The sequence below is a fragment of the Mus caroli genome, chromosome 11, assembly GCF_900094665.2.
Source record: "Mus caroli chromosome 11, CAROLI_EIJ_v1.1, whole genome shotgun sequence".
NCBI classification, from domain to species: Eukaryota; Metazoa; Chordata; class Mammalia; order Rodentia; family Muridae; genus Mus; species Mus caroli.
The window spans coordinates 93021810-93034125 of record NC_034580.1 but is presented as its reverse complement, the minus strand read 5'-3'; the positions used below and the strand labels follow the sequence as shown (position 1 = coordinate 93034125).

At 38.2% G+C, this 12316-nt stretch overlaps 1 protein-coding gene across 3 annotated transcripts in view; it reads left to right on the top strand.

Annotated features, from left to right (window-relative positions):
- The window catches only part of Npepps (aminopeptidase puromycin sensitive), a 79098-nt gene that overhangs the window by 24602 nt on the left and 42180 nt on the right, over positions 1 to 12316 (top strand). For 2 of the 3 annotated variants that reach the window (XM_021176671.2, XM_029483394.1), the window contains exons 3-4: positions 2295 to 2372; positions 11822 to 11943. In XM_021176671.2, coding sequence (XP_021032330.1) covers positions 2295 to 2372; positions 11822 to 11943 — 200 coding nt within the window. Of the gene's footprint in view, positions 1 to 2294; positions 2373 to 9465; positions 9536 to 11821; positions 11944 to 12316 lie in introns of those variants that run through there. The other variant, XM_029483395.1, reaches the window with a different exon arrangement.

The window sequence follows — 12316 nt, the reverse complement described above, 5'->3', positions numbered from 1 at the left end:
AACTTTGGCTGTCCTGGAACTCACTCTGTAGACCAGGCTGGCCTCGAACTCAGAAATCTGCCTGTCTCTGCCTCCCTAGTGCTGGGATTAAAGGTGTGTGACACCACTGCCCGGCTTCATGACGTTTTTAACAATGAATTCTTTTTTTTTTTTTTTTTAATTATTTATTTATTATATGTAAGTACACTGTAGCTGTCTTCAGACCCTCCAGAAGAGGGCGCCAGATATTGTTACGGATGGTTGTGAGCCACCATGTGGTTGCCGGGACTTGAACTCAGGACCTCTGGAAGAGCAGTCAGTGCTCTTAACTGCTGAGCCATCTCTCCACCCCTCCCCCCTTTTTAAAAGACATTTATTTATTCTATGTATGTGAGTACACTGTAGCTGTACAGATGGTTGTGAGCCTTCATGTGGCTGTTGAGAATTAAATTTTTAGGACCTTTAGGATCACTCTGATTAGAGTGATCTAATCAACCCAGCCTGCTCTGCTTGCTTAGTCCCTGCTTGCTCCGGCCCAAAGATTTATTTATTATACATAAGTACTACACTGTAGCTGTCTTCTGACCACACCAGAAGAGGGCGTCAGATCTCATTACCAGTGGTTGTGAGCCACCATGTGGTTGCTGGAATTTGAACTTAAGCAGTCAATGCTCCTACCTGCTGAGCCACCTCGCCAGCCCAACAATGAATTATTGACAATGTACTAAAATCTTCCAAAGATTTATGCTGCATAGATGCAACATAGAAAGTAATATCATCTGTAAATCTGGCAAAAACTATATCACAACTTTGGAAGCTGTGGCAAGAGAATTGCTAGTTTGAGCCGGGCAGTGGATTAAGTGCCTTTAATCCCAGTACTTAGGAGGCAGAGGCAGATGGATTTCTGAGTTCGAGGCCAAACTGGTCTACAGAGTGAGTTCCAGGACAGCCAGGGCTACACAGAGAGACCCTGTTTGGAAAAAACAATACAAAACAACAACAACAACAAAAAACAAAACAAAAAAAGAATTGCTAGTTCAAGGATAGTCTTGCTATATAGTAATATAGTAAGACCCTATTTCACAAAAATATAAGCACAGTATAAATGAATATATAAAAAAGAAAATCATTGCCGGGCATGGTGGTGCACGTCTTTAATCCCAGCACTTTAATCCCAGGCAGAGGCAGGCGGATTTCTGCGTTCCGAGGCCAGCCAGGGCTATGCAGAGAAACCCTGTCTGGGGGATATATATATATATATATATATATACACATACACACACACAAATTATATATATATATCATTTGTAGTAACCCTATTTCCTTATATCACCAAAGATGGCAAATTTATAAAGAAATAAAATTATTTTTAAAAATTGTGTGTGTATTAGTTATAGGACAGTTCTGTGGAGTTGGTGCATCTACATGGGTTTTGAGATTTTTGACCTACTATTACCAGGCTTGTACAGCAAGGACCTTTGCCCATAGAACCATCTCACCAGCCCACATGTAATTATTATTATTTCTTTAATGATTTATTTATATTTTCTGTGCATTGGTGTTTTGTTTACATGTATGGCTATGTGGGGGTGTCAGATCTTCTGGAACTGGAATTATAAACAGTTGTAAACTGTTATGTGGGTTTTGGGAATTGAACCCATGTCCTCTGAAAGAACAGCTGGTGCTTTTTAACCACTGAGTCCAGCCCCATGTGTAGTTTTTTTCTTTTAAAGATTTATATATTTTGTATATGAGTACACTGTAGCTATCTTCAGACACTCAGAAGAGGTCATCTGATCTTTTTACAGATGGCTGTGAGCCACCATGTGGTTGCTGGGAATTAAACTCAGGACCTCTGGAAGAGCAGTCAGTGCTCTTAACCACTGATCCATCTTTCTCGGCCCACGTGTAATGATTGTCTAAGGAACATGTTTCACTCATTATTGTAACTTGGTTTACTCAACTGAGAAGGTCGCATTTTGCCCAGGCACACACCTTTAATGCTAGCACAGGATCTCTGATTTCCAGACCTGGCAGGCTAGTAAGACCTCATTTTCAGAACACACAAACAAGCAAAAGGACTATTTCATTTTAACATGTGGAGGGCTAAGGCTGGAGGATGGCTATGAGACCCAGGTCAGTCTGGGACACTACAGAGTAACATGATATACATACATGTCTATAGCCAGACCTGTCTCACAAACGAGTATAGCTCATTTATTTCAGGAGACATTTTGTTAAAGTTCTTAACTGTGGCAGTTGAGATTTGTTCTTTTCGATGTACTCAGATTTGTGAAATAATTTCTTCTTTCCAGAAATTCATGCGACAGGATTTAACTATCAGAATGAAGATGAGAAAGTCACCTTGTCTTTTCCTAGCACTCTCCAAACAGGTAAGAAACATGCCTTTTGTGAAATCCTATGAGGGAGAAAGCAGCTTACTGTTCCAAAGAAATTATCCCATTTCTTCCACTATTATTGCATGCAGCTTAAAACATTAAGAGCTTTTCTTCCCCCTTAAAAATTCTGAATTATGAAAATAAACATTTCAAATTTCTTTGTCTTTGTGTTTTACTTAAACAGAAAACTATGAAAAACTATAGATTATTTGCTATAGAATAAGATGTATAGCTTTCAGGTTCTGTTTGCTAACAATCCATGTAAGGCGCTCCCTCCTCCGGGTGCTGACTGAACTCTGAGGACAGGGTTTCCCTAGCATTCTGGTGTATGACCAGAACAAGAGAAATTTTACTAGTGACAGCATCAAAAGGAGGATTTATTGGTATGATGTTACTATTATTTGACATAAAAGCCCAAAGAATATAGAAGACCTTTTGAGCTTAATATAGAAGAAATTATCCTCAATCAGGAAAGCTCTAGGAATTTGATAAGAGTGGATGATGAAAGATACGGAGAGACCGCACAGAAACATGTAAATAACTATTACATGTGTGAAAGAGATTTAGCTTCCTAGTAATCAGAAATATAAAAATAAGTTCTAAACAGGTTTTTTCTTGTCAAGTAAACTAAAGTTTAAAAAATTCTCGGCCGGGCGTGGTGGCGCANGCCTTTAATCCCAGCACTCGGGAGGCAGAGGCAGGCGGATTTCTGAGTTCGAGGCCAGCCTGGTCTACAAAGTGAGTTCCAGGACAGCCAGGGCTATACAGAGAAACCCTGTCTCGAAAAACCAAAAAAAAAAAAAAAAAAAAAAAAAAAAAAAAAAAAAAAAAAACCCTGTCTCAAAAAAACCAAAAATAAATAAATAAAAAATAAAAAAAAATAAAAAATTCTCAATGCGGGCCGAGAGATGGCTCAGTGGTTAAAGGAATGCTTGTTATTCTTCCACAGAACTAAGTTTGGTTCTGGACACCGAGCCCTGGGGGCTCTCACACCCGCTTCTGATCCCCCTCCCACCCCTGAAATTGAAATAACACTTAAATGAAAAAGATTCTTGAAAATAAACAAATGTCTCTGCAATACTAGTTAGAGATAAACCCATGTAAATACTTTGAAAACCAGCTTGTTAAAAGAAGAAGAAGAAGAAGAAGAAGAAAAACAGCTCTTACCACCAGTTCTGTTATAGGAATATATTCTAAGGAGAAGTCATAACAAAAGTATTTTATAGCTAAAAGAATATTTATTGAGACATTTCACGTGTTGTCAAATGAATTAAAACTAATGTATTTGTTCAACACAGAGATTGATTTTGACACATTCGTATAGTGAGGTGTATTTAACAGTAAGTTCATGATTTCTTTTTAACATAATAAAGTACTAATTATAACACATTGATATATATGTGTGTGTACATATATATGTGTGTATATATATATATACATACAAATACATACACACACACACATGCACATATTCTAGTCGATGGATCATATGTTTAAAATAGTACAGGGCCTGGTGGTGGTGCTGCACACTTTGAATTCCACACTCAGGAGGCAGAGGCAGGTGGAGCTCTTAGTTAAAGGCTAGCTTGGTCTATTGAGTGAGTTTGAGGACTGCTAGGGCTACACAGAGAAACCCTATCTCAAAAAGATTAAAAAAAATTTTTTTAAAAAGAGAAGAAATTTAAAAATCTCTTTGAATTAAATACAGGAGCTATTAGTTTACAAAATATTTCTTTGGCAAGAGGGAGATTGAGAAAATATAACAAATTGCATCCCAAAGCAGATTTTAGTGCCTTGGGAATAAAGTGAAGCTTTGAGAGAATTTCTTTTGGGATGGGATGGAAGCTGGTGTGTACCTTCACCAAACTTGTTTTATTTTTTGAAGTAAGATGTTATGTAGCCCTGACTGGCCTCAAACACTATAGCCAAGTGTGGCTTTAAACTTCTGTTCCTCCTACCTTCATCTCAAGTGCTGGGATTACAGGCCACCCGGCACATCTGATAGGGTGCTTGGAGTCAGACTTAGGGCTTTGTACATGATAGACAAGCATTCTACCAACCGAGCTGCATCCCTGCCCTCACTCTAGACTTTTATTAGGAACAATGGAAACTATCCTCTCACAGATTACTTGTTTAAAATACTAGGTGAATCTGATTTTCAACTTAGAAGTCTGTATTTAGTCAAACCATGAATTTGTGTTAGAGTCTTAAAAGTTCCTGATAGCTGGGCAGTGTTGGCGCACACCTTTAATCCTAGCACTCGGGAGGCAGAGGCAGGTAGATTTCTGAGTTCGAGGCCAGCCTGGTCTACAAAGTGAGTTCCAGGACAGCCAGGGTTACACAGAGAAACCTTGTCTCAATCTCAAAAAACAAACAAACAAAAAAGTTCCCGATAACTGTCTGTAATTCCAGTTCTAGGGGACCGTATGCTCTTTTCTGGCTTTCTGGGGCACCAGGCACACGTGTAGTATACATATACACATGCAAGAGAAGTACCCATACGTAAAAATGAGCGTTTTTTTAAAGTGAATACAGTTATATCAGCAAGTGTTTAGAATGAGAGTTAAAACCATTGGCTGCTGGATGCTTATGGAGAGTTAAGGGCACATTGGGTAGGACGACTCCATAGTTTATAGGTAAGCCTGAGGCTTCTGTATCAGTTTAAAAATAGGAACTGTTAGTTGATAAAACCAGAGTAATTTTAGGCTAGGCCTTGATGGCACAGACCTTAAATCCCAGCATTGGGGGTTGGGGGAGCAAGCAGCAATGGTAGGAGGACCTATTTGAGTTTGAAGTCATCGTGGCCTACATAATGAGCTGGATAGCCAGGACTACATAGAAAGATCTTATTCAAAACAACAAAATCAAAACAAGAAGTAATTTTATGTGTGTGTTTTGCCTACATGTATGTCTGTGCACTTAATATGTGCCTGGTGCCAGTGGAAGCCAGAGTTGGACACATTCCCTGGGGCTGGATTTACAGGTGGTTCTGTGCCATGTGAGGGAGGGCTGGACATTAAATATGGCTTATTTGGAACACACACACAAGAGCAGGAGTTGAGTAAAAATGGGTCATAAATATTAAACTAGAGGCTAAGGAGATGGTCAAGTTGCTTCCACACAGGCCTTATGTCTCAAGTTGGAGCCACAGAACCCAGATAAAAAGGCAGGTGGAAGCCAGCCAGCTGTACTGTAGTGCCATGAGCCCCAGCCCATCCTGGGCAGCATAATACAATAATACAACAGTTCAGAAATAAACAGAGCAAACAAAAGCCTATGTCTCTGCTACACTCACCATGCTTTTGGGTTTGCTTCTTTGTTCACAGTATAGGGATTGAACCCAGGGCCTAATACCTTGGACTCCACCTCTAATTTCTATCATCTTGAGATAGGTCTTGGGTGTTCCTCTAGCTGATCTGGAACTCGGTATGAAAGCCAGGCAGGCTTTGAACTTTGCTCTGCCTTCCAGTGCTGGGGGTTCTAGGTATATCCTACGTTGTTCAGCTCAGTTTTTGTGTGTGCTTGCTTTATTGTTTTCTTTTGTTTGAGGCAGAGTCTATGTAGCTCTGGCTGGGCTTGAACATGATAAGTAGTACACACCATGCTGGCTTCAAACAGAGATCCCCTGACTCTCCCTCTTGAGTCCTGGGAGTAAATTTTTGGCCAGCATGCCCAACTTCAGCTCAGAATTTAATCCCTATCCCCAACAACTTGGAATTGAACCTAAAGCTTACACATGTTAGACTAATGCCTTTATCACTGAGCCACATCTTCACACCCCTAGCCCTGTTTTATTTCATTCTGACAGAATCTTGCTCAGCTTTAAAATTCATATGCTGTCTGATGAAATCTCCACCTGTCCTTCTGTCAGTTCGCCCCCAAAAGGGATGAGTTTCTTATGTATTGTTAGAAACTCTATCATAATTTTGTAGTCATTTATATACTATTTTCTGAATAATCTTATGTATATGGATGTTTTCTCTGTATGCTTGTCTGTGCCTGGTGCCTGAGGAAGCCACAAGAAGGCTCAGCTCAACTGTGACTGGAGTCACACAGTTGTGAGCCGCTCTGTGAGTGCTGGGAGTCACATCTGGGTCCTTTTGAAGAGGAGCCTATGCTCTTAATGCTGAGCCATCTCTCCAGTTCCAGGCTACATCATTTTTTTTTTTTTTCCTGAGACAGGGTTTCTCTGTGTAGCCCTGGCTGTCCTGGAACTCACTCTGTAGACCAGGCTGGCCTTGAACTCAGAAATCCGCCTGCCTCTGCCTCCCAAATGCTGGAATTAAAGGGCATGTGCCACCACCACTAGGTTAGGCTGCATAATTTTTAATAAATTCATAAAACCCATGGTAAATGTTAAAATCCATTTCAAAAATACCAGAGAAATTACATACATGTACTATGCTATAAATCAAAATAGTGTTTTTTATTATCTGCTTCATATTTTATTGGAAATTGAGTAAACCTATAATACTTTATATGTTTTTTTGAGATTTTTAAATTACTAGAACAATTCTTTTACAAGAAAATATATTTGATGTTTGTGTGTATCTCTGTGTCTGTGTGTGCAGAGCCAGCCTATAGGATCAGAAAGCTGGTGCTGGAGTGAAGGTGGCTGTGAGCCTCGTGTGGGTGCTGGGCACCAAGCCTGGGCTCTGGATGAACAGCCAGTGCTCTTAACCACTGAGGCATCTGCCACTGTAGTAAATTCTTAAGCTAATATAATGACTCACAAAACTGCTAGAAAATCCTGCAAGTGTGACTTATTAAATTATTCAATATTGGGCTAACAAGATGCCCCTGTGGGTAATGGTATTTGCCATAGAAGCCTGGTTACCTGAATCCAATCCCTAGAACCTATGAAGAGGTAGAAGGAAAGAACCTACCCCATTTAAAAGAGAAAAGAACCCCTCCCAAAAACAAACAAACAAAAAAAACCTCTATTAATAAAAAAAAAGAAAAGAAAGAAACCTACTCCTCTAACCACTGATAATAGCAACACAATTTTATTTTATTTTATTTTATTTTATTTTATTTTATTTTATTTTTTGAGACAGGGTTTCTCTGTATAGCCCTGGCTGTCCTGGAACTCTGTAGACCAGGCTGGCCTCGAACTCACCTGCCTCTGTCTCCCAAGTGCTGGGATTAAAGGCGTGTGTCACCATGCCCGGCTTATTTTATTTTTTTAAGATTTATTTACTATTATATGTAAGTACACCGTAGCTGTCTTCAGATGTACCAGAAGAGAGCGTCAGATCTCATTATGGGTGGTTGTGAGCCACCACGTGGTTGCTGGGAATTGAACTCAGGACTCCCGGAAGAGCAGTCAGTGCTCTTCAAACCTGCTGAGCCATCTCTCCATCCCACCCCTTTTTTAATTTTAATTTTTAAATTATTGAATATCTGTGATAATGTTTATTGGAAAACCATTGACTTCACACTCTATCAAAGTTTTCAGGATCATCTAGTCATTTTTGCTTTAAATAAAGGTCTTGCCTCACAAATAAATATATGAATTTGGAAGAAATAAAACTAACTAAATCTGAAGAAAAAGTTCTTTATCTTTTCGGATTTTTCAGATCAGATTATAGAACTGGTCTTGAGTGATGATGGAGTAAATATTGAATGAACATAATCGTATGATGTCGTCAGTAGCCTTTGCGGTTTGTCTCTTCAAACTTAACAATTGTACCAGTTATCAGATAGCCACTAAAGCATCTCTGATACTGGCATCATTCTGTAATAGTGGTTAATACCCCATGATCACTGCAAGGTCTGAAAACTGTAATAGTGGTTAATACCCCATGATCACTGCAAGGTCTGAAAACTGTAATAGTGGTTAATACCCCATGATCACTGCAAGGTCTGAAAACTGTAATAGTGGTTAATANCCCATGATCACTGCAAGGTCTGAAAACTGTAATAGTGGTTAATATCCCATGATCACTGCAAGGTCTGAAAACTTAAGAACAGTCTTCAAAATCTTGTAAAGTGACATCATTATGCAGAAACACACTGTTCATAATGTTTTCCTTTTATAGAAATTAATTTTTGCAAACACAGAAGTGGATACTCACAGTCAGCTATTGGATGGATCACAGGGCCCCCAATGGAGGAGCTAGAGAAAGTACCCAAGGAGCTAAAGGGAACTGCATCCCCATAGGTGGATCATTATTATGAACTAACCAATACCCCAGAGCTCTTGNCTCTAGCTGCATTTGTATCAAAAGATGGCCTAGTAGGCCATCACTGGAAAGAGAGGCCCATTGGACTTGCCAACTTTATATGCCCCAGTACAGGGGAATGCCAGGGCCAAGGGGTGGGGGTGGGTGGGTGGGTGACTGGGGGGGGGAGTGTATTGGGGACTTTTTGGATAGCATTGGAAATGTAATTGAGGAAATTACCTAATTAAAAAAAAATCTAAAAAAAAAAAAAGAAATTAATTTTTAATTTTATAGCATTTAGTAAACTTAATCGAATTATTTCAAGGTATGTAGGTTTTACAGTTATAATTTCCTAAACTTTCAACATTTATGTTTTTGATGGATGTTGTGATTGTCTTAGTTATTTCATTTTAATCATTATTTTATGGTTTGTTTTTTGTTGTTTTGGGTTTTTTCTTTTCTTGTTTTCTCTGTTTTGGTTGTTGTTTTTGGAGAGAAGGTCACCTTTACAGCTCTGGCTGACCTAGAATTCTCAACCATGGAGACCAGGCTGGCCTCAAACCCAGATCTGCCCAAGTTTTGAGATTAGAGGTGTGAGCCACTAACCTAGCTTTGTGTTTTTAAGTAGGTTGGACATTGAAATTAAGTATCTAATTTGAGGAAACAGTGTAGTTCCTTATGAATAGGTGTAAAATTAAAGATCAACCGACTGTTGGTTCATCTTGGTATTTGATAAATGAAATTTGTCAAAGTCCTTTTTTCTAGTTACCTTAAAATTCTGTTAGTAGTAATGTTTTATGATTAGTATTGTATAATGTGAAACTAATTTAATAATGATTTTAAAAAATCTTTAACTTGTGTTTTGTTTGAATTTCAGGTAATTATCCTTTCCAATACTTTGTATTTTGTTTAGTAAACCACTCTTTGGAAGTGGTCACTGTCAGTATCTTGTTATGGTTTGATGACCTTGGAGATTTAAAACCAAGTAAAAGTGTAAGCAGCCTTTCTTATTTAGTTATGAGTTTTAAATCCACTTTTGTTCCAAATTGAAAAAAATTGAAAGTAGATTTTCTATGGATATGAGTTATTAGAAAACATATTGACAGTGAAAGCAGACTGCCAGTTTCATTGGTGGGACTGTAGCAGTTCCCACTAAGGGTAATGCATTTTAAAAATTATTGTATTTTCTTCCTAAAACCTTAATAGTTTTTTTTTTTAAAAGATTTATTTATCATTGTACATAAATTCACTGTAGCTAACTTCAGACACACCAGAAGAGGGCATCAGATCTCATTATGGGTGGTTGTGAGCCACCATGTGGTTGCTGGGATTTGAACTCGGGACTTTTGGAAGAGCAGTCAGTGCTCTTACCCACTGAGCCATCTCACCAGCCCACCTTAATAGTATAAATATACCTGCTTTTTAAAAGCACAGTAAATTACTATTCAAAATAGAGAATAAAACATTTAGTTATTTTCTTAATTTTTTGCCTTAGTTATTAATTTGTATCCATCATTAATAATTCTTATAGTCTCATAACTATGTTAATACTTATCGTCCTAGTAATCTGTCTTTTTTTTTTAATTCATTTATTTATTTATTATAAGTACACTGTTGCTGTCTTCAGAGACACCTGAAGAGGGCATCAGATCTCATTACAGATGGTTGTGAGCCACCATGTGGTTGCTGGGATTTGAACTCAGGACCTCTGGTAGAACAGTCAGTGCTCTAAAACGCTGAGTCAACTCTCCAGCCCCTGTAATCTGTCATTCTTGTTAAAAGAAAAAGTATTCCCTGGAGTTTGGGCTATGGCTCAATGGCAGAGAACCTTTTTAGCATTATTCATGATGCCCTAGGTTCATCCTAGCACACACACCAGAAAATATTCATTGTCCCTTGAGATGTCACAGATCAGTGTCTGATTTCAAACCATTCAGGTGCCTTTTCAGTTGAGCTTCAGCGAAGCGCTCAGGGCGTGGTTATTTTACTTGTGTGACACTAGTTTAGTGCTTGCTGACACATGAGAAAATGAGTTTAGCCACATGGCAAACACACCTGTTTTTAAGTAGAAGCCATGCCTTTTGTCCATTGCCTATTGTATAGACTTGCACTTGTGTGACTTTGAAACTTTCCAAAGAACAAATTCAGTTTCAGGCATGAAATTTGACTTTAAGGCAATAAAAAAAGTTAATGTCAAAGTAGAAAAAAAAATCAACAACATTAAATCAATGTCAGACATCATTACTTTTAGCATTTCAAAATGACAGCCTGAAATATCAGGATATGACAGTCTGGTATGATTAGCTAAGCATTTTCCTCATGTCTTTAGACTCACATACTCTAGATCTTGTTATAAATAAACACACGGAAAAGATCATGTCTAAAGTCAACATTCTTTTCAAATACTTTGTGTGTTGTGACTTGATTTGTAGGGTGTGCAATGGATTCTTGTTTTGCCGTGTACCTGAGTTCAGCAGGTGAATACTAGAATATAGATCTTCATTCTGTTATTTAAAATAGCACTTTTTTTTTTTAGCAGAAATCACACATATAGGCAAAATTGGTTTTACTCTTAAAATGATAGGGTGTGTACTTAGGTTGCTTAGCTTAGTAATTTCTTTCTCTAGTGCTCACACTCAGATGATCGAGTAAGCCTTATGCCTTAGTTGATCAAATAATTGCTCTTCCCTATAATTCCTTACAAGAATATGCAATCAATGTTCTATCTGGATCAAGCAAACATTGTCTTTAGTGGTAAAGTAATTGGCTACATTTTGTGTACTAAAGTTATTTTTAAAAGGCTAAAGACATGATGTAATTGGCCACAAGCATGTTTTAGGTGAAAGCAGTCTTGCTATTTACTAGTTTCAGGACTTTGACGTAACATTTTTTTAGCCCTTGATTTTCTCTTCTACAAAAGGGGACAATACTTCCAACTTTATATTCATAAGTATTTTTAGAAATCTCATGCACAGAAACATGTCAGACATTTCATAATAAATGCTTTCTTTCCTATTTTTATCTTAATGTATTGTGGTAATTTGAGACTTAGTAAAATTATTTTCTAAGCAGTCCCCCTAAATGAAACTTAAAGGATTAGTTTGCCATTCATGTCAGTCAGTAGAGAATTCTCTCCAGTGCCAAAAGGAGTATTTGAGAAAGGAAATAAATGCTTTGAATATTGTAATAGCCTATTGAAAATAGTGTCTTGAGGGCATATTTTGGTACCTGAATTTATAATTAACATGTCAATAAAAAGGTCTTTATCTTCAATCACAGGTACAGGAACCTTAAAGATAGATTTTGTTGGAGAGCTGAATGACAAAATGAAAGGTTTCTATAGAAGCAGATACACCACCCCTGCCGGCGAGGTGCGCTATGCTGCTGTCACACAGTTTGAGGTATGTGTGGCTGTTGTCACTAATGCTATTCTGTCTTTTTATTTTGTTTTTTGTTTTTTAACATAGGCCTCACTATGTGTCCCCTGGCTGTCTGAGAACATGCTTTATCGACCAGGCTGGCCTTGAACTCAGAGATCTCACTTGCCTCTGCCTCCTGAGTGCTGGGGTTAAAAGAGTGTGCCACCACACCTATCCCTGGAATTTGTATTTTATGTTCAGGACTATTTCTATCTATATAAAAGAGATAAACAGGGCTGGGGATGAGTGGGTAATTGTTTAGCAGACTATTCTGCTCTTAGAGAGTTTTTAGCTACAGAGGATCCTGCACTTTCTTGCCTTTCTCTGAGGGCACTTGCTCTTTTTTTTTTTTTTT